At 46.1% G+C, this 23,642-nt stretch overlaps 1 protein-coding gene across 2 annotated transcripts in view; it reads left to right on the forward strand.

Moving 5' to 3' along the window:
* Positions 1–14,598: 14,598 nt before the first annotated feature.
* DDX52 (DExD-box helicase 52) overlaps positions 14,599–23,642 on the forward strand; it is a 114,738-nt gene continuing 105,694 nt past the window's right edge. The window contains exon 1 of one of the 2 annotated variants that reach the window (XM_078679772.1): positions 14,599–14,718. In XM_078679772.1, the coding sequence (XP_078535898.1) occupies positions 14,632–14,718 (87 nt within the window). In that variant the 5' untranslated portion in view covers positions 14,599–14,631. The remainder of the gene's footprint in view (positions 14,719–23,642) is intronic. The other variant, XM_078679773.1, reaches the window with a different exon arrangement.

Consider the following 23,642-nt stretch of genomic DNA (forward strand, 5'->3'; position numbering starts at 1 on the left):
CGTGCCACTGCAGAGTGGACCCGCCCGTATGCAAATCATTCTCAACCCTGATCCAGGTCCTCTCTGAACCCTAACACAAGCAACCCAAGACCGGTTGTGCCCACATTGTGGAATGCCAGTCAGGTGCAGCTTGGTCCCAGTGGCACAGTGAGCACGGGACCCACATCTGGGCATGTTTGTCACACTCAGGGCATCTCACTGAAGTATACAAAAAACATTGAGAGGTTTCCAGCTCACAGTGCTTACACCATACGATACCAGCTCTTCACCAATCAGACTGCGGAGAAAGAGACAATATTGTGTATTGTACCATGTATGTTGGCAGGTGTCCATTTAATTCATGCTGTGTGTCACACATTACTAAAGAAAAGTCAGCCCTTCTCCAAAAAGAACAAAACATAGGGGTGTGACTGTCAGCAACCCTTAAAAGAAGAAAATATGGGACATGAGAAAGATGAACTCTCCATTGGCATCCTGTCAATGCAAGGGTGACGACCAAATGCCTTCCCCCCTCATCTAAATACATTGAAGGTCCCTTGCTCCACAATTCATCATTCAGAACATCAGGGCTTCCAAGCCCACCCGAAGGCAATCAACAGGAGCCAAGTTAAATAAAAATGGACCATCCTGGGAGGAGAAAGACCAAGGTGCCAAGGGCATAAGTGGATCCACTGATGGAATAACCCTCAGACGTTATTAAACGGGAAACATACAAGTTGAAGTTAAAAAAGAGAACCGAGAACCATTGTTTCTAGACTCTCTTCATGTTACAAATGACTGGTGCCCAGAGGCAAATATTTTTGCAGGAAGAGCCCTATAATACATGGGATTCTGCAATCCCTGTATCAAAAACCTGTCTCTACTTTCTTATGTAAGTGGAGACTTGTGACGCACCTAGTTGCCTAATTTCACTGTAATAGCTTATTAAAATTGGCTTCTGAAGAGAAACAATGTAAGTTGAAACATTGTTTCTCTTCAGTCTTGAGTCAGAGCGAGGGGCTCAGAGCAGGCTGCAGTCAGACACTGCACCTGCTTCAGAGCCTCTCACAGATCTGATCTCCACGAGGAGCTGAGGGGCCCCCTTCACCTACTCAAGGCTGAGGGCCCCCCCCCCGCACCGCGTGGGCTGCGGGGGTGTTTGTTACGCCCCTGTCGCAGTCTTAGCTAGCGGGAACAGGCATGATTTGTTCAAATTCGCTGTCAGCCCAGACACCCGTCCAATGCATGACAGCACACCCCTGGCAGCAATTGTTTAGGATTGAGGAGGTACATCAAAGTGTACTCCACATACATAGATACTATATGATATATGCATGGTGTTCAGCAGATGGGTGCCCCGATCCTAGGCCCTCCCGCATAGCACATGTGCCAGCAGTCCCATCGCTTGGGCGAGCAGGAGGGGGACAGTGGGCCACGCGGCCTGGTTCCTCTCTCTCTCTCTCTATCGGCCACGCTGAGGTGCCGGGTTTTTAGGAACCCGGTGGTGCCAGGGGATAACACCCGATGACCTCTGAGTTCTCCCTTGTTCCGGACCACAGAAACAATGAGTCTTCTAGTCGCAGTCAGAGATCAAGTTTTATTGGTAGCTACCAAGTAACACGTGTCCTAGAAGCACGACAAACACGGGTCATGTATTCTCAGGAGACTGTACGTGTTCGTTTTTACAGAACCAGTCTTCTCCTTTTATACAGAAATAATGGCTTCAAGCAAGAATTCTTGAGTTTATGATATGGCTGTAAACATATTTCTGCAATAATACAAAGTGCGGCGTCACGTAAGCAAGCCCACATTTTAGATGTCCAGTTCGTGACAGATTACCCAGCAAGATCCGGGACTCCCATCAGATATCGATGAAACGCCAATAAAGGCAGGTACCACCCAGTCATAAAACTGGCCATAAAGAAGAAGTATGGACAGGTGCATGTTTGTAGAAAGCATGTTCTGTATGGGGTAAATGGTTTGTGGAATGTTATGTGTCGATGTTATCGTATTCGGCCACTGGGCGGGGAGCCGCCCAAACAGGTTTGGCTTAAGGCAATGAAGTCAGTTTGGACAGGTCAGGGGGAAGTCAGGGGAAGGTGGACGTGTCCTTTTGGATCAAGCTCGACCTTTAATTGACTTAGCATGAGGGCAAGACGTAAGATGGATGCCGTTCACAAAATGGAGTCTAAGGGATTGGGATGGAAATTACGATTTAGGGGTGTTGGCAACCCTCGATTGTCACGCAAATACATAGGAATGATGTCCTAATCATTATCGGTTCTTGGACACTAAATTCGTCATGGTACGTTGATATTTTGTGACACGGGTATTGGACCTCGATATGGGGATAACAATAGGGTCCAGATTTTCAGAACCACAGACCCTCCTTTTGCCCTTATGTAAGGCAATAACTCGTTAATCTGAGTCTAAATCTGTATGAAGGAATTCGTGGAGATGCTGCTGTAACATCATTCTGTTGCTCAGTTCGTCCCTTGACGCAGGCTTCCGTACACATGAAGTAGCACAGAGGCCACAGAGTGCAGGAGCGCACTGGACACATAGGCAGAACATAAACAGAAGTGTTAAGATCATCCCAATGAAGATAAGCGTTTTCCATCCCCAGGCAGCGATCAGTCCCCAGAACCACCCTAGCAAGGACCAATCCCCTTTCTCAACGTGAAGGGAACCAGATATTTCATGTAGTTTAGAGATGGCCTGGTATACTGTCGGTGCATTATCAGGGATGAATATGCAACAACTGGATTGGATGACTCTACACACACCACCACGATCGGCGAGTATGATATCAAGGGCAATTCGGTTCTGAAGGGTCATAAGTCGATCCGACTGAAGCTCGGTCGTCAAATTGCCAAGTGCTCCGGCCGTTGTAGTCACGGCGGATTCAACTATCCTTGCTAACTGGCGAATATTCCTGCTGTTCACCATAGGCCCCCAAAATGGCAGAAAACCTTTTGCGAAGTCAGCGAATTCCTGACCCGCGGTGTCGTCTTTACTCACGACACCTCTAGCTGTCCTTGTCCGATGGTAATCTGCTCGGGCCGTGTAGGTAGGAGGCAGCAGAAATGAGATGAAGCACGTGCCTGAGAAGTCAGGGGGTAACCATGTATAGGCTTGGTCGTGGCAGACGAAATACGTGCCTTTGGCTGCTAAGAGTATAGGGGAAGTTCGGGAGGCGAGCACATATGTTTCCGTGCAAATGCTCTTTCCTAACTGTGCTGTAGGATCCCTACCAATACCTTGTAGACATAGGTGACCTCGGTGGGGCACTATCCAAACTGGGCGGGATTTCTTTGCTGCCTGGCTCTTGATCAGGTAAATGCCATGTTTGGTTACGTTCCAACGAGTGTATGGGGTCAGTTCATCTTTGGGGATAGTCAGATATGTGTCGATATCCCTACTCATATTTCTTATCCCTGCTATTAGTGCCTTGTTACTGGAATCGCTCTCAGTGGAACGGGTCGGGTATGGTTCTAGGGCGAATAGGAACATGGTCTGAAAAGCCCACAGAGAACCATAATAACTAAATGGCAGGATGAAGTACGGGATACCCTTATCAGTCGTGTGCGGCATGAGTCCGCATATCCAACAGTTTGATGTGTTCATTATAGACTGGTGTTGGTGCAGGAGTTGGATGAAAGAGTTATTTACAAATTCGAGCCTTCTGGCAGACTCGTGTTCAGGTAGAGGGTGAAAAGAGTGTGGGGAGAGAGTGGGAGGAGGCGTTGGCAGAGTGTCATTTGAGAATAGGGAAACTCGAAATACGAATAGAGCACAACCAATCAAAAGCATCACAGCGCTAAACAGCATTAGAACACATATTATTAAAAACCTTCTCTTGGACAGTATAGTACACAATTGTTTTTCAAAGTTCGTAAGTTTGACAGGTCTCTCTACCCTTGGAAACTCCATCCTCTACTTGCTGCCCGCGGTGGTAGGTCGATTCTGCCAGGGAGCGCGCTCTGTTCGGTCCGGGGTGACTCCCTCGGACCAACCAGAACCGTGGACCTAAAACTTCCTTGGTTGCACTCCCGACACTTCAACCGCGACCCTAGCAGCGGAACCGGATGGCGGTTCGAAAATCAAAAATGAGCTAGTTCCCTGGGACGAGAGAGCTGGAAGATAAAAATAGTTCTTGGGGGAAAAGGGAAATCACATTAGATCAAGGTTTTATTAGTCTCTGGGGCTGGATCTCAGGTCATATCGTCGCTTCTCAGGTACGGTGTGGTCTTTAAACAATGTCTCAGGTTCGGTAGTGTCCAATTGCATAGATGGTGACACACGTCCTTGCAAAATATGATCACTCTCCTTTTCGGTACCAGTCTCTTTTAAACGTGCATCGCTGAAAGGGATGAAACGAGGTACGGATTCAGTCTTAGAGTCGGCAAGTCCTTTATCGACCCACCGGTCGTATGGAAGGGGCAGAGGGACCCGTTTGCAATGGGTCCCATGCACCCAGTTCTTTTTGCCGTCCACCCGAACGGCTGACCTCGTAGAAAGAAGCACCAAATACGGTCCGGTCCACCTCGGCTGTCCGTTGCTGGTGCGCTGGAAGTTCCGCACCAGGACCCACGAGCCGGGTTCGATGGTATGACCTGGATCGTCAGAGGCTGGCAGAGAGGAACTGTGAACCTGTTGGTGTAAAACACGCAATTTAGCTGTCAATTCGCACAAATAATCAAGCAGTACGGGGTGTTCTATTTCACGGAGTTTCTTTGGTCTTGGCACGCCCCAGACGTTGGCTGGGCGGCCAAACACTATCTCGTGGGGGCTAAGACCTAATCTGGAATGGACAGTCATCCTAGTTGACAAGAGTGCTAGGGGCAAGGCGTCAGGCCATTTAAGACCTGTACTGGCTTGGATCTTGGCTAGATGGAGTTTCAAAGTGCCATTGTAGCACTCTACTAATCCAGCTGATTGGGGGTGATTTGCAGCGTGGAATTTCTGGTGTATGCCTAGACACTCACACACTCTCTTCATCACTCGTCCTATGAATTCGCTTCCATTATCACTCCAGACAATTCTAGGCATACCGAATCTCGGGAAGAACTCTTTGACAAGAGCTTTGGCAGTTGTCAAAGCAGTATTGTCTTTAAGGGGGTACGCTTCCACCCACCTTGAAAAGGTGCAGACAACAACGAGCACATACTTTAGATTGTTGCACCTTTCCATGTGAATGAAATCGAGCTGCAAAACCTCGAACGGATACGTAGGAGGCGCAAAATGACCAGCTGGAGTTGGAGTTCCTTTACCGGGATTGTGTTTTAGGCATATCATACAGTTTCTGACCACATTTTCTGCATATTTTGGGATATTGCTATTCTGCCATACTGGGGCCAATAGCTTACATATTCCTTTCGAACTGATGTGTGCCATGCCGTGACCCATTGTTACTACTGCAAGTACGTATGCATTAGGTAGTAGCCATCGCTGGTGTTCCGATAATTCGACCCAACAGCTATTCGCATCCAATCTACCCTTACTTTTTCTCCACTCATTCAACTCATCCTCAGTTGCCTCAGCTTGTATACATTTCACGCTTTCAATGGTGTCCTCACACATTCCCACATCAGCAATAAATCTAGCGGGACCTGCAACATACATTCGACTCATCGTGTCCCTTGCGGTCTCTTTCGCAACCTCGTCTGCAAATGCATTCCCGCGGCCAATATCGTCTTGAATTTTCTTGTGTGCACTGCATTTCATAATGGCAACTTGTAGTGGCATGGTCAGTGACTCAAGGAGCTCATTAACTAGCTGACCATGTTGTATCTTTGCACCATGGGAGGTAAGAAAACCACGTTCACGCCATAATCTCCCAAAACTGTGAGCCACGCCAAAGGCGTATTGGCTGTCCGTGTACACATTCACTCGCTTTCCTTTTGCTAACACGCATGCTCTGGTAAGTGCAATAATTTCCGCAGCTTGTGCAGAGTTGTGGGAAAAACGTGCGGTCTCTATAATGGTGTGTAATGTTGTTACGGCATATGCGGCAGTCGTATCACCATTCGGTAATTTGAAACATGAACCGTCAACCCATAAAGTATCATTGCATTCAGGAAGGGGAGTGTCCTGTAAGTCTACTCTCCCTTTTGTCTCTTCTTCTGTCCTAAAACAGCAGTCATGTTTATCAATCTTGTCGGTTCCTGTCGAAATGGGTAATAACGTTGCGGGATTCAGTGTATCACACCTCTTTATGTGGATGTGGCTTGCTAGCAACGTATGTTCGTAACTGGATAGTCGAGCGCTAGTAAGGTGTTGTGTCTTCGTCCTGTTTAGTAAAATGTCTACTACATGTGGAACCATAACGATCAGAGTATTATTCATGACTAATCCAGCGGACTGTCGGATGCAGACAGCTGCTGCGGCGGTGGCTCTCAGACAACTTGGTAGTGCCTTAGCCACGGGATCCAGAGTTGCCGATAAAAACGCGCATGGGCGTTGTCTGTTCCCAAAATGTTGTGTTAAGACTGATAATGCACAGCCTTCCTTCTCATGGACATATAATGTGAAAGGCTTACTGTAGTTGGGGTTTCCCAACACAGGGGCTGAACACAATGCATCACGCAACTTGTGAAAACTCGTCTGACAATCTTCAGACCAGGGAATAGGATTGGGCGTATCTTTACGGAGTAGTGTCAGCAAGGGTTTAGCTAGTAGTGAGAAATTCGGTATCCATTGTCTACAGTACGATGTAATGCCCAAAAAAGCTCGAACTTCTCTCTGTGTCCTTGGGGCATTTAGTTCTGCAATTGCCTGTATTCTTTCTGGTGTCAGTCTCCTTCCCTCCTTCAACAAGACGTGACCTAAGTAGGTTACTTCTTGTCGGCAGAATTGTAGTTTGGAAAGGGAGACTTTGTGCTTCATGTCACATAAGTGATGCAATAATGATAACGTAGCTTTCTTGCAAATTTCTTCAGTGTCTGCAGCGATCAGCAGATCGTCTACGTACTGAATCAGAGTTGAACCACTTGGTAGAACAATCGTGTCTAATTGTGTTTTCAGGGCCTGACTGAATATTGATGGGCTTTCGCAGTAGCCTTGAGGAGCGCACTTGAAGCAGAAGCTTCGTCCTCCTAAATTAAATCCGAAAATATCTCTACTTTCCTCGGCAATCGGGATACTGAAGAAAGCGTTCTTCAGGTCAATCACCGAGAACCAATTTGCTGAAGCTGGAACCATTGTCAATAAAGCAGTAATGTCGGGGACGGCTGGAAACTGTGGGATAACTATCTTGTTTACTTCTCTGAGGTCGATCACGGACCTATACACAGGGGGTTGTGAAGGATCAGTACGTTTTAAGACGGGCAAAACCGGACTGTTACAGACATTTCCTGTCGTTTCTTCGATGACGTCTTTATCAATCAAGTCATGGACAATTTTCAACAACGCTTTTTCGCATTCGCTAGATATTTTGTATTGGGGAATACGTGGCAACCTAACGTCGGCTTTCAACGTTATGACATATGGTGTTATCTCCAAACGACCTACATCATTAGAACCATTAGCCCAGAGTATATCAGGAAGTGACAATAATTCAGTTGGAATATTTTCCTTTGATAAATACATCGAAGAAATGACCTTCTTGCCTAAAGTAAGTTGTACTCCCGAGGGAGAACAGTACAAAGTCGCATATAATCTTTTTAGTAAATCCAAACCTAACAAATTTTCACCACAACCTGTTGTCAAAATGAGGGGTGCTTCTAATTCGCATGGGCCAACAGAAAGGGATATAGGACTAGAGATTGGGTTTCTAACAGGGGCGCCAGAGAAACCTACTGAGACATTCATTTCGCCAGACAAAGGTGCGCCAGGAAGTTTCGAGTGCATGATAGAACTTTTTGTAGCACCAGTATCCAGCAGAAATGGCTCTGACACTCCTGAGATAATCACCTCGACATAAGGTCCATTCTGATCTACCGGAACTGAGACAACTCCCTCTCTTTGTCCATGGCTGTCCTAGCAATCGTTACCCTCATTTTCGTGTTCAGTGTAATAGTCGTCAGCATAGTACTGAGCTGACTTAGACGATGAACTATTCTGTTGGTCAAAGCTATTCATGGACTTCTGAGGCGGAAAAGGAGTTGTATTCTGAGTGAAATTTCCACGGCCTCTACCTCCAGGGGCATGCTGAACACCTCTCCCCCTTACACCTTGACCACTGTTTAAACGTCGCGCAAGAGCCGGACAATTATCCTTAAAATGGCCCTCTTCCTTGCAATACGCACATTGATTCGGGCCATATGTAGGACGCTGATGGGAAAACTCGTTACCTTGCGCGTTCCTCGAGTACTGCTGTTGTGGTTGATAGTCGGGCTGACTAGCCGTGCGAGGCGGATAGGCCTGCTGGAGGAGAACCTTAGTTTTCAAATCTTTCGTCTTTTTATCTGCCTTGTCTAGCTCGTCTTTACGCCTATTTTCATAGTACTGGGCTGTAGCTAAAATCTGTGCTGACGTAGAGACAGCCAAAGCACTCTCAGAGTCTTTTAGTTTATTACATAGTTCAGGGAGCAAATTATGTACGAACTTGTCCACAAACAATCTTTGGCCACCCTCGGTAGCCATATCTTAACCACTGTGGTCGGTGAATGTTTCCTCAAATCTTGTGAAAAAGTCAGACACATTCTCATCTTTCTTTTGTTTACATGCTGATAGCTTGTCCCAATTTACGCGTACTTCAGGCATTATTGTCTTCATGTATGCTATAATTCTACCGGGAAGTTCAGCTATTAACGGCTCAGGTTTAAAACCACCGACTTGTCTAGCATCTGTAATCGCAATGTTCGCCCATGAGTCACCTAGTTCCTGATCGTGATCCGTATGACGTATCTTGCTCCATAAGGGATGTGGAACAACGTTCCCAAATAACATGTCTACATCTGCTAAATTCATTATACATGAGCTTGCAGTTTGCGATAACTCCTTATAATACCCAGTTGGGTTCTTACGAGGGTCAGGTAGTGACTGCTTGAGTGCTAATACTTCCGATCTTTTCCATGGGACATGTACCCATACACGCTGGAAATGGGGCAGAATTGGTGGATTAGCATTCGCATCACCTTCCCTCCAAACAGGAGGAACCTCTCTCATGGGGTACTGTCTCGCTCTTTTCCTACTAGTCGTACCACATTCAGACGATGACCCAGAGTTACCACCTGTGCTTCGATATGATAATAATACCTCAACTGCTTTGTCGACATCGGGACCTACAATCATGCCTTCCCCAAATTTAAATCGTACATTACACAACTCTCGAGCGTTGCTCTCTTGACCATTATCTTCCAAATCCTCACACAGAAGAACACACATCTGTTCAAAAACATATCTTTGCGTCGGTTCATCCCATTGACGGAAAACGTTCATGACGGACTCTACATCATATCTGGCTGTATCCAGAGCCCAATTCCGTGCTAACTTATTCAGGCATTCCCTCTCTCGATAATCAGGCATTTGGCTTCGTAACTGTCTTAGTCCCGTATTAGGGGTCGTTTTAGGCGACCGAAAAAGTGGTGAAGGAATGTTAGTAGAATTGCTGGCCGTTTTATGCCAGACGGAAGGTGAAAGTGGAGGAATAACTGGTGTCAGAACAGAGTCACGCAAAGCAGAAACAGAAGCGTTCGCAGAACTAGTATCGGAAGAAATAGAAGGTGCGCTAGGCGAAGTTGTAGAAGGAACAGTAGGAGAAGTAGATGTGACTGGTGAGCCTTGAGGAGGCTGCACTAGAGAAATAGAAGCCAGCTGAAGAGTAGCTGGTGAGTGCTGTAGAGGAGCTGGTATAACAGCTACCAGAGGTGCAACTAAAGGTTGAGGAGGTGCTGTGGCATTTTGCGCATAGGGTGGTGGCGAATTCAGCAAATGCGTCATTAATGGATCTTTCTCACGCTCTTTTACTGTCTCTTGCTGAAGAGATGGTAAAACAGGATAGCATTTATCTATTGCCATTTTACGTTGCCTGTGCAACTGCTCACTTATTCGATCCTCTTCGTTGTCTTTAAATTTTATCGCGGCTTGTATTACTGAAATACCCCTTTCCCTCTTATTCTTCTTTTCTAATTTAATTTCCTTTTGTTTGGCCTCTTTGCGCCATAAGCGGAAAGAGTCAAACATCGCCGGTCGGGCTTTCTTTTTGAACAGTTTGACCTCTAGGTTATCTAGAATTTCTGAGTCGAAACTACCATATTGGGGCCATTTTAAAACACCATCCTTACGGGTGTATTTTTCCATACTTCATTATATGTGATAGGACCTACACCATGTTTTACATAGAGCTCATACGTTGGAGTTCCAATTGGAGGAACCGGACAGGAATCCTCTAATCGGGAATCCTTATTATAACCAAGACAAAACAAGTTTCCAAGTCTGCTAAAACCAGGCATCTTCGCTCACTAGTCTAGCTTCAAACTTCAAAGGTTTATCTATTACGATATTTCTCGTGAAAACACGAGTCCTTCGGCTTTGGGGCTTGCAAGTGCCAAATCAAGTCGTATCTCAAGGATACCAAAAAAACTAAGGACAAACTAAAGACTGGGAGACGCTCCACTTATACTTAACTGAAGTATTTGAAGATCGGTGATGTCGCTAGAAGACTCGTCTATCGTTTCGCTCTACCAAGGATCACTGGGTCCAAAACAAGGCGATAGTCAGGGCAGCAGTCCTTCGTAGCCGTCGGGACGCGGGGAACCTCGCAGCAAAGACCTTCGGAACCACGTCGACATACAGGGGTCGCTGAAGTGACTGGCCGTCCTCCGGAATTTTCACACGAAGCTCCTCACGAACATCTGGCTTGGACCGTCGCCGCTTGATATCGCCCCGAGTTGGGCGCCAACTGAGGTGCCGGGTTTTTAGGAACCCGGTGGTGCCAGGGGATAACACCCGATGACCTCTGAGTTCTCCCTTGTTCCGGACCACAGAAACAATGAGTCTTCTAGTCGCAGTCAGAGATCAAGTTTTATTGGTAGCTACCAAGTAACACGTGTCCTAGAAGCACGACAAACACGGGTCATGTATTCTCAGGAGACTGTACGTGTTCGTTTTTACAGAACCAGTCTTCTCCTTTTATACAGAAATAATGGCTTCAAGCAAGAATTCTTGAGTTTATGATATGGCTGTAAACATATTTCTGCAATAATACAAAGTGCGGCGTCACGTAAGCAAGCCCACATTTTAGATGTCCAGTTCGTGACAGATTACCCAGCAAGATCCGGGACTCCCATCAGATATCGATGAAACGCCAATAAAGGCAGGTACCACCCAGTCATAAAACTGGCCATAAAGAAGAAGTATGGACAGGTGCATGTTTGTAGAAAGCATGTTCTGTATGGGGTAAATGGTTTGTGGAATGTTATGTGTCGATGTTATCGTATTCGGCCACTGGGCGGGGAGCCGCCCAAACAGGTTTGGCTTAAGGCAATGAAGTCAGTTTGGACAGGTCAGGGGGAAGTCAGGGGAAGGTGGACGTGTCCTTTTGGATCAAGCTCGACCTTTAATTGACTTAGCATGAGGGCAAGACGTAAGATGGATGCCGTTCACAAAATGGAGTCTAAGGGATTGGGATGGAAATTACGATTTAGGGGTGTTGGCAACCCTCGATTGTCACGCAAATACATAGGAATGATGTCCTAATCATTATCGGTTCTTGGACACTAAATTCGTCATGGTACGTTGATATTTTGTGACACGGGTATTGGACCTCGATATGGGGATAACAATAGGGTCCAGATTTTCAGAACCACAACGCCCTCAATTTTGCCTCACATGTGCGGACCCTCGCCATCGTAAGATGTTGGGGCTGAATCGAAAAAGTATGTACTTTTATTGTGGACTACTCATAGCTTGGTGGGGAAAAGTAGTGCATGTGGGAGTATAGTATGGGAATATTTGCACCATGTCCTCATCTATGTGCCATTCTTCTGTGCACACTGAAGGATCGTTCGCTGTACCCATAATTAAGCAGCCTTGCAACCATTGCATGTGGCTGCGCACCAGGTGAGGGCACCCTTCCAAGAACTCGGTGGGCCCGCTCCAAGGATGACAGTGTCTTTGGGCAACCACTGTACACCTCAGCTATCAGCCAGGTCTCTAGATACAATTCGGGGCTGTGACCCTCCGTTGCCTCCAGCAGTCCCACAATTCTTAAGTTATTTCATTGCGACCTACTTTTAGCATCCTCTGCTCGGCTGTGCAGTTTCTGAATGTCGAGACATTGTTCTTCAACTGTGTGTTTTCAAAGCTTCAACTGTTTGGATGGTCTCACGTATTGCCAGCTCCTGACCTTTCACCTGCTCCTTCAGTTTATTGCAGTTTTCCCACAGCAAGACAACGTTGTTTTTGTTTAAATTTGTTTATCTCGATTTTACATTTCTGATCGGTTGCAAAATTTGTCATATTTTTCTAATACATCCATACACAAAAAATAGCAGAATATTTGCAATCAAAAACAGGTATTATTACCATTCCATACTGCGATTACCATGTATGCTATGAGAAAAACAAAAGAGAAAATCACAAGGGAGGATCTCCCCTGACGTTGTGAGTTATTCAGCGTCATTGCTTGGTACTTCGTCTGGACTTGCCTCCATTGGGTGTGTGTGAATCTTAAAGTGTTGAGTGGTTTACCCAATGTTGTTGTGTCCATTCACAGCAAGACAATGTTGATCACCACTATGTCAATCTTTGTATCGGGGCAGCTTTCGTGTCCAGTATACATTGCAGAATCTCAGTGAACTTAGGGGAGTGTGCATCTTTTTGGCTTCAAGTGACTAGAGGAACAGTTTGTCTGTGGCCAGCAGCTGGTTGGCGGGAGTATCAGGCATCTTGTGTGCTGGGCCCAATAATGATGATAATGTGGACACACACCTGGCCTCAGGATCGGCCCTCCCCTGCTCCCAGGCATGCTACCACCCTGCAGTCGCTCTCTTGTTGCCACCCGCGAGCCAGTGCACCCTCAACTCTTCAGGGGGAGCAGGGGCACCTCCCCGCAGCGCAGGCAGGTTGCCCATGATGGTCTCACTGCAGCATAGCTGCCATTTTGGCTAGGTGGCGGCGCCTCACTGGAAGATTTCAGATGCCGTCTGGAGACAGCGTCTCATGCTGTTTTGAACGTTCAACATCCGCTACCCACCACTCCGGCCGGCATGGTCCCCACTGCACAGGCTATTACAATCAGTTATTTGCAGGATGTCAAGGAAGCGGGACTGTCTGCCTGGGGCCTTCTTAGCAGTGTGTCCTATGTCATTAAGCCCATGGCCACACCCAAGCATTACAGACTTGAGCATATATTTTTGTTCTTGTTCACGTTTTATGAAGCATGAAGCATTTGTGTTGTAGTTTAATATGTGACTTTTATATTAATGTCATTTTCTAAGCTGTATCCTTCAACTTACGTCACATTTGTTTATGAATTTAATAGTTTACCCTATTCCCCCCCCACACCTCCTCCTCATTCTCCTTTCATCTTTTTGTCTTTTTGGTGCATTCCCGCATTTCATGACTGTTGGAATGCTCAGGAATCCGTTGTTCCGTTGGGCTTGGCGGTTAGAACTGCCTGGGTTGTCATACAATAAATATCTTCTTAGTAATCCTTGCCTTCGGACTTATTTTACAATAATTAAATGTGTGGGTATGCATTGTAACGCCATTAGTGAATTGTATTTTTTTTCTGTTTAAGTCAATAGCTTGTTTATTGGATATACCACAAAATGTAATGACTGGAAAGAGGACGAGGGACGTAGAGGTAATGCTCTGATTACTTACTGGTAATGAAGTTTACCGTAAACTCTCTGACAACCCTTGACTGTCACTGAGTGACTCACTAGCTGAAGGTTGTCAATGGACTGTAGGCTGCTCCTGATGCACAACTGTTTTTCGTCACGCACATTAAGAAAACGTTGTGCTTTATTGGAATGAGACATTCGGCAATGTTTCATGTGGAGACTGCATATTTCAGGGCTGAGGACGGGTATTAGTCCATGTGAAGATTTAACATAGAAGGGCTGCTTCAGATTTGTAGTGGCTTTTAGGAAGCACGAGAAAGCTTTGTAACCAGGAAGAAGGGATCACAAATGGAGACCATTCACTCATGCTTCCCAATGTATTCCTTCTTCCACATCATATTTATGTTTGCTGAGATGTAAAACAATATTAACTAATGTTTTTCTGCAACACACAAAATAAAAAATTAAGTCATTATACTTTTAACTGGTTATTTATATGACTCACGTTAGCTCTACAAATAAATACAATTAAGCCTATATTTCCATTCCAATAATGTCTTGAACTGATATGGTAACTGAAGAAACAAAGTCAACATCTTATTTTAGCAATTTTACAGTGCAGCATTTTCTAAGGGGCGTTCTGCAGGGAATAAGCAAAAAAGAGGGTTAACGCTTTCTGGTTACTTATTAAGATATTTTACACCAGTTTAAAATGCGTGGAGGGAAGTGTGGTTTTAGGTTAAGGTACAGCTGTACATAGTGACAAACGATAGCTTTGCAGCACAGTGAAGGATTCCAAAACCGTCATTTAGCGCTCTAGTTCTTTGTTAGAAAAACTCGCCCTGTTCTTGTAGTCCTTCTTTAGTTTCTATGGCTCGCATGCTGGCTGGTCACTGCCCCGGAGCATGCTGGTATCGGCATGGATGCCTTCGATCTGTTCCGAAAGCTCGGAGCCGGGGCTAAGTTTGACGTGCGGCGCTTCAGTGGGGATGCGGAGCGGTTCAAGGTGAGGTCTGCAACGGTTAGGAGTGGAGTTAGAAGTTGGTATATGACTATTCACTGGGAGTTTTCCGGTAGAGAACTTGGATTGTTTTGAAGGTCTACTCAGTACACAGGCGGATCAATGACGTTGTGGGGTACACTTAAAGAGAGGGCTAATGTCGAGGTTCAGGTCTAGCATGAGGAAGTCACTTAGTCTTCATATGGCCGCCATAGGTACTACGATCCTACCACACGGGGATCTGCTACAGATATTCTGCTAAAGAATAAACGAGGGAGCACTCAGGGAAGTCTTCGAGGGATCATTGAGCACACTGAAATCTAGTGTTTGTTTTTCTCTTGGGAGGGGTATGGACCAGAAGTTATGAGTTGTTCAGTTAACTAGCTGAAGAGGTTTCTACGCTATGAAACGATGTTTGAAGGCCGGGGTGAGGGGCAGTACATGTTTACAATAAAATGTGGTTCCCAGTGATTGAAATCGAAATATTGAAGTACAGGTACTCCTTGTTACAGAGTACACATCTCAGTACCTATTTGGTACTGAGATGTGTCAGTAACCTCTCATTAAAAGCATTGGAGCAGTGCTATCCCTTCTAAATTAAAGTTGTACATGTACGAACGAAGTACCTGATAGTACCTGCTCGCTTAACCACCAGTGGTGCCACTGTGCGCGCTGGCAAGTATGTGAGCTGATCACCCTGACCAATATAAAATGGGTCCTCCTCCCCGGAGGTGCAGCGGACGGGCGCAGCGGGCGCGCCAAAGGCAAGCCCGTCTGCGCCTGTCCCAAGCCTAGGGCCAGCCCCCCCTGGATCACAGATTCCTGATTCACCATACGTGAGAATCTTCTACGATGCAGAATATTTAAAATCTTTAAACACCAATAAAGCTCACTGCACCCCGATTAACCTACATACTCTAAACTATGCCCCATATACCTGTCATCTTTGCCCTCTTCATATTATGCAAAAACATCCCCACTTAATAAATCCAGTTTTTACTCCTCACAATAAATCCCCTCATATCATCAAACTAGCCCTTCTAAACACTCGATCACTCCCGAAACACAGGTATGAAATTGCACATTTCATTGATAGTTGGCACCTCGATATTCTGCTACTCACTGAAACCTGGGGAGACCTAACATCGGACCCTGATTTCACGTCAGCCACTCCGGAAGGATTTTCTAACATCAGACTTGATAGGCCACTAAAAAAAAAAAAGGGGGGGGTGGCGATTATTTATCGCGATACTTTTCGTCTACACACAGAACCCCTAACAATCAACATATGTGAGGCTCTGAATTTTACTTTTATTACTCCTTATTCTACCTCCTTTTGAGGTATTTTGCTTTACCGCCCCCCTGGTCCCCGCTCCACTTTTCTGTCCTCTTTGAGTCATATTTTAGAACCAATTCCTGGAGAAAACAACTTCACCATTCTGGGTGATTTTAATTTCCACCTTGAGAGGAAGGAAGATCCAGATACTCACTCCCTCCTTATGGAAACTAATGCAGCAGGTCTCATTCGATTTGTCCATTCTCCTACACACCAAGCTGGACATACACTGGACGGAATTTTTTCTAATCTCAATTCCCTAACCATAAAGCACATACTACCTCTCACATGGACAGACCATTTTGCTGTCTGCTTCAATATTTTCCCTCTGACGCCGACTCATACGAAATCCTGTAAACCGGACACTTTTAAATCCTGGAAAAATATTAATGTCCCCGAATTTACTAATAAACTTGACGCTTTGAAAGAAATTGACACCGCTGACCCAGAAGCCGCAGCCATCTATTATACTACATGTATCGAGACTGCAATTGATACCTCTGTTCCCATAAAAAAACGTTCCTCTAACAGACTTTCAAACTCTGCTCCATGGTTCACTGAAGCACTCAGGTTGGAAAAGCAAAGTTGTAGACGACAGGAACGCAAGTGGCGTTCTAATTATGACCTCCATGAGAAAAGTTGTTACAAAGAAAAACTAAAAAAATACAAATTATCAATCATTAAAGCATCTTTTTTAATAATCAAATTGAATCAGCTCAAGATTCAATTAAACAACTTTTTCAGGTCGTTTCCCATCTCTCCGGCCATGACAAACCTTCCACTGTAGAAACCTCCCAACCTATGTGCAATGCACTTTCCACCTACTTTCAAGAAAAAGTTTGTGATATCTATTCCAACTTTCACAAACTCACTAAATATACACATCAGACCCATACTCACACTATACTCAAATCCACTCTTCTCAACCCCTCCACAACCCCTAATCATTCCAATTTCTCATTTAGTCACACTTCGCCTGAGATGATTCACAAACATATGATGTCCACCAATTCTGGCTCACCAGATGATCCATGCCCACCTTCGGTTATTAAAATGGCTCCAGAGAGGATTTCATTTGCTCTTGCAGACATCTTTAACACCATGATTTCATCTTGCACTTATCTTACCATATGGAAAAAAACAATAATCAAGCCTCTACTCAAGAAAACTACATTAGACCCTTCCAAAGTAACTAGTTACAGACCTATAGCATGCATTCCCTATTCATCCAAGATCATTGAGAAAATTATGAATACTGTATGAATATATAGATTCCAACAATTGTTTAGACGCCTCCCAATTTGGTTTGAGGGGACACGGGACGGAGACAGCATTAATAAAAGCCTCAGATGAGATACGAATGATCCTTGACAAAGGAGGCGCCGCGGTGCTCATACTACTCGACCTGTCTGCGGCTTTCAACACGGTCGATCATTCCATTCTGATCGACCGTGTCGGAAAAGTCGGAATATCATCTAATGCTCTCTCACTCCTGGCTTCCTTCCTGACAGACCGAGAGCAATCAGTTTCTATGGGCACATTCACTTCTGACTCCTTCTCATTACCTTGTGGAGTCCCCCAGGGATCCTCGCTAAGTCCAACACTTTTCAACATTTATGTGACGGACTTAGCGAGGATTATTAAAGCTCACCGTCTATCAGTTACATCGTACGCAGACGATACACAGCTTGTCCTGGCTATTAATAACAATGGAATGGAGGTTGCTAATAACTTCCAAAAAGGAATGGTTGCCATATGTAACTGGATGAATTCAAACTGTCTGAAACTTAACTCGGATAAAACCGAGGTGATGGTGTTTGGGAAACTCACCCCTGCATGGTCTTCTATATGGTGGCCGCAAGATCTTGGCCCCCCGCCCATTCCTGTCACCAAGGTCAGAAATCTTGGTGTTATCTTTGATAACAAACTCTCATTTATTCAACAAGCCAATTCTATAGTTTCTGCTTCTTTTTTCACACTTAAAATGATTTAAAAAATCCAACCTTACCTTCCGCCAAATACCATAAATACCTTGATCTCAACCTTACTAATGTCCCGAGTCGACTACTGCAATGCACTCATGCTTAATGCCCAAGAACAAGTAGTCAACAAATTACAGCTGGTCCAAAACGCGGCTGCACGACTCGTCACAGGTATACCAAAATTTAAGCCCATCTCCAATGCCATCCGTAAACTTCATTGGTTGCCAATAAGACAACGCATTACATTCAAAGCCCTCTGCATTGCTTTCAAAAGCATCCATCAAAAAGCACCTTCCTTTCTTAAGGATGCTCTTTGTCCCTATCGACCATTACGCAATCTTAGATCTGCTGATGCAAATCTTTTGAAAGTAATCAAAACTAAAAAAGCAACTTGGGGAGATAGATCTTTTGCAGTAGCTGCTGCTAAATTATGGAACACCCTGCCAGGACATCTAAAAAACGCTCCAACTTTACTATCATTCAGGGAGCAGTTGAAGACGTGGTTGTTCAATTACTAGATCTCTTCATTCCCGGGCCCAACCTTTCAATTTTGTCTGTCAAAGCGCCAAGACACCCATGGGTAAACGTGCGCTCAATAAATTGCATAAAATAAATCACCGTCTATTGAGTGAGTAACCACGCTTTACCTTAAGTATCTATGGAGATTAATACCACAAAGCACGCTAATAAGTGAACATAAAAGCGATTCATAATATGCTTTAGCCGCATATATGTATCTGCGTTGTTCTCATTTTCCCTTGTCTTTTCCCCCATCCTTCCCTAGTGAACCTGTGCGTGTGCTACCTTGTGTGCTGACCTTAACATTTGGTGTGGGATATTGGAGAAGTGGGCAGTTGGGTTTAACAGAATTATGCTACTAAGTTAACTTGTGTAAAGAAGAGTTAAGTGGTGCGTTTCTCACCTAGGCTTGGTCATCACAGCAGATACTATAGACTCTGCTACTGCAAGCCTTGGGCTTGTGGAAAGTCTGGTAAAGAGAGACGTTTGGAGCATTAATCAATCATTCAGTGTTTATGAGGCGCAGCTACTCACCCATGAGGGTCTCAACGCGTTGGGGGCTGATGATCCGTTTGAGTGCTGGGGTTCAGTTGAAGAGCCAGGTCATGAGGTCCTTCCAGAATTGGGTCAGCGACGGGGATTGTCTGAGTTTGAGAGGCAGGGTTTTTCAGGTTTTGGCGAGGTAGTAGAAGGATCTTCCTCCTGTTCTAGTCTTGTGGATCCAAGGGACAGTGGCTAGGGCGAGCTGGGCAGAGAGGAGGCATCTGGTGGGTGCTTGGAATGAGAGGCGGTGGTTCAGGTTTGCTGGTCCTGCGTCATGAAGGGCTTTGAAGGTGTGCATGAGCAGCTTGAAAGTGATTCTTTTGTTGACTGGGAGCGAGTGGAGTTCTCAGGGGTGTTCGTGATATGGCTGCGGCGGGGAAGTCAACAACCAGTCTAGCTGTTGCATTTTGGACGTTGTGTAGTTTCCAGAGGAGTTTCTGGGTGAACCCGGCATAGAGTGCATTGCTGTAGTATAGTCTTATGCTGAGTAAGTGAGTGCGTAGGTGACCGTTTTTCTGGATTCAGTGGGAATCCATCTGAATGTCTATCGAAGCAGGCAGAGCGCGTGAAAGCATGATGAGGAGACAGGGTTGATCTGACGGTTCATTGTCAGCGAGGAATCCGGTATGATGCAGAGGTTTCTTGCGTGGTCTGTGGGAGAGGGCGCGGTTCCCAGTGCGGAGGGCCACTAGGAGTCACCCAAGCTTAGGGGGTGGGTCCCAGGATGAGGACTTCGTTCTTCTCCAAGTTGAGTTTGAGGCAACTGTTTGTCCAACTGGCTACGGTATTCATCCTGCTATAGAAGTTGTTTATCGCGGTTTTGGGCCCGTTGGCTAGGGAGAGGATCAGTTGGGTGTCGTCGGCGAATTAGACAATGTTGAGTCCATAGTCCTTGGCGATGGCTGCAAGAGGGGCCATGTAGACATGGAAGAGGGTGGGGCTCAGGGAGGAGCCCTAGGGTACGCGCAGCTGGTCTTCGTAGGTTTAGAGAGGAATAAAGGTAGTCGGGCTCTCTGTGTTCAACCAGTGAGGAAGGATTTGATCCAGTCCAGGGGACTTTGTCACGGATGCCGACGTCGTGGAGTCTCATAATTAGGATGCGGTGGGAGACGGTGTCGAAGGCAGCCAAGAGTTCCAATAGGATGAGTGCTGCGGTTTCGCCTCGGTCAAGGAGGGAGTGGATGTCGTCGGTGGTGGCAAGAAGTGAGGTCTCGGTGCTTTGTTTGTTTCTGAAGCCGGATTAGGAGATGTCCAGGGCGTGTTTTGCTTCGATGAACTCGGAGAGTTGGGCAATGATAGCCTTCTTGATGACCTTTGCTGGGAAGGGCAACAGGGAGATGGGTCTGAAGTTCTTGAGGTCTGACGGGTCGACGGATGGTTTCTTTAGCAGAGGGTTGATCTAGGCGTGTTTCCAGTTGTCGGGGAAGGTGGCGGTCTCGATGGAGCAGTTGATGGTGTGGCAAAGCTCGGGGGCAATGGCAGTGGCTGCTCTATGGAAGATGTGGTGCGGGGATCGGTATGAGGGGGCTCCGGAGTGGATGCTTTTCATGGTCTTGAGTGTGTCGTCTGTGGTGAGTGGGGTCCAGTTGAGCAGGATCTGTTAGGGGGTGGCGTGGTTGGGTGCCGAATTTGTCAAAGAGCTCTTGGGAGGGTGGGACGTCCGTGTAGTTTCGCTGTTGGGCCTGGCAAACTCCTCAACGATGGCGAAGAGTTCTCTGCTGTTGTTTTCCTTGGTGTTTATTTTGGCCTGGTGGGCCGCTTTCTTTGTGGTTTTGAGGAGGAGCTTAGTGGGTGGTTGCGGTTTTGAAGGTTGTGTTGGTTTCTGGAGTTTTTTTTGTCCCTCCATATCTTCTCTCGTCATCTGCAGGTGCGTCTGGTCTCTTGGAGGGCGGGAGTGAATCAGCTGGCTTTCTTGGGGGGGTGGGGGTAGGTTGCTTGCCGGGTGCCAGAGTGTCGTGGCAGTTGGAGATCTAATGGTGGAGGTTGCGTGCAGCGGTATTGCATCAGCGGTTTTGTTAGTGCTGAGGGAGGTGGTTAGCTGTTCTTCGGTGACATTGTTCCAGCTACGGGTGGGGTAGGTGAGGGCGTTAGTGTACAGTGAATTTGTTGAAGGCGAAGTGCACACAGTGGTGGTCGGTCCTGTGGAGTTGGCTGGTGGTGACGTTCCGCTGTCCGAGCAGACTGGGTCGGGCGTGTGTCCTGCTGCATGGGTTGGAGCGGTGACTAGATGCTTGAATTCTACGTTTGCGAGGTTCTCCAGAAGGGATGCGGTGTTCTGGTCATTGGGGTTGTCCATGTGAAAGCTGAGGTGACTGAGTAGAATGTAATCGATGAATGCGAGACTCTGGGGCGGCGATGAAGTCGACAATGGTTTCTGTGAAGGGCAGGCAGGAGCCAGGTGGTCTGCAGACAAGGATGGCATGGGTTGGGGTTGGTCTGGATCTGGAAGTGTTGCATTGTTGTCGTTGGGTCGTCTAAGTGGGTGGTCAGACGGCAGTTGTTTTTGTGGATGATGGCAATGCCTCCTCCTGTGAGGTAGGCGATGTCGGGAGAGTCGGAGTCCCCAGATTTCAGTGGCGTGTTTGTGGAGGCAGTACACGTTGAGGAGGATGCAGCTGAGCCGGTCAGGTCTGCTGTAGGTCGGTTGAGCGGCTCAGGGAGCAGGAGTGAGGAGGTGGGACAAGGTGCAGCTGCAGTTATGGCAGGAGAAGGGCTCTTGAGTGTACTTCGGAGATGCAAGGTGGCAGGCAGTATGGTGTCTGGTGTTGAGGGTGAGGAGGGTGCTGGCGTCGTATCGGTGGAAGGTCCAGGAACCAGGGTCTGTGGCGATGGTCGCGGTCCAGGCTCAGACAGGTGCAGATGGGTGCCATTAAGTAGTGTACGGGGGGCTGGACAGCCGGGAGCCGGGTAACGCGGGAAGTGGGAAAGTGGCACTGGAGTTGAGCCGCGGGGAAATGCAGGCGCAAAGTGCGGCTAAAGTGCACAAGGAGAAAAGAGGAATTAGTGCCAAAAGGGACAGAAAGAAAAGCCAGAAACAATTAGAGAAAAGAGAGACAGGGGGCAGTCCAGCAGCATGGCAGGGATAAGGGAGAAAAGCAGAAAAGGAAAAAGGTTGAAAAAAAGCAGAGAGAAAGGCAGAAGAAAGCAGAAAAATGATTAAAAAGATGTCAGTCCAGCAGCAGAGCAGTGACGCTGTACAATTAGGCCACCAGGGATGAGGTGCAGACGGGTGCCTGCGGGTGGCGGAGGGCCTCGAACCACTGACCTGAGGATCAGACAGTTGGCAATTGTGTGTCTTTTGGGGGATCGAGAGCAGCAGCTGCAGGCGGAGCTGCTCAACGAAGGGAGAAGTGCACTAAAGGACTGTTATGAGAATTTGTCCTACTGGTTCGGACAGCTTACTAGACTTTGGATGAAATGGAGACTGCGGACACGCTATACTAAACACATATCATTAAAAGCAATTTATGTAGCACACATGGTGAACAAACTGAAAAGCTACAAGTTTGAGTTCATTTCGCACTCACATATGATTGGCTTACTATACTGAGACTGCAGGGTGACCTAGTGAAGATGATTAGCTCTGTAAAACTTACTTAGCCTTGAAGAAGTTCCAGAAGAAGAACGAAACATGTTGGAACATTCATTGTATCTGATGCTTTTATCTTGAGTAGTTTGAATAAAGTCTGGCTTATGAAGTACCTACATCGAATGGATATTAGAGTGACCAGAATACTCCCTAATTACTTTGACTCCGATCAGTTAGATGATACAACAGCAATTGTGTACCTCTCCTGTTGTGGACTGGTTTATTCAGGAGTACAGTTATTGACAGCCTGTGAGTAAGAACACTGGTCTACTTAAACAGTGGAATAAATAGGGGATTCAATGTCATTATCATTGATGCTTCTTTGTAAATTGGTTTTGTTCTGATAATTTAGCACGCAGTTACTTAGACAAAACATTTTGACGTGTAATGTTTTATGCCAGTGCTATTACTTTCACATAAATAGGGCTTGTTCTGTGCTGTTGGTGTCTAGGATGATATCTGGAGAGCGCTGATGAATCTGTCTCAGCACAGATGTACATATCTCTGCCACTGAAAGGTTTTCTTCACTTTTTTGTTTTTAAATTCAATAATTGAGCTACCATAACCTAACCTAGCTATGGAATCTCATGTAAAATGATCTGGGCTTAGGTCAGGTGGTTCCAGTTTCTCACACTATTTCGTAAACCGATTTACTTTCCCATACAACTTTGCAAAATGTGTATAGGGGGGTCTAATCTGCAAATGAGTGCAAGCTTTCTCCTCCTATATTCAATCTCGCATACAGTTTTGTTTCTTAACTTAATTTCTAAGTCTAACATGTTTTCCCATACATGCAACACGTTATTGCTAATATCACCCTCCGACTTAATAGAACCATTGTCTGTAATACATTTTACCCCTTCCCTTTCCTTCTGCACACCCTACAACATAACATTCAGACAATTTCTGGTTCACAGCAGGACATCTTTGATGTGTGCAAAATAGGAAGAACGTCCACATT

Source organism: Lissotriton helveticus, chromosome 3_1, assembly GCF_964261635.1.
Source record: "Lissotriton helveticus chromosome 3_1, aLisHel1.1, whole genome shotgun sequence".
NCBI classification, from domain to species: Eukaryota; Metazoa; Chordata; class Amphibia; order Caudata; family Salamandridae; genus Lissotriton; species Lissotriton helveticus.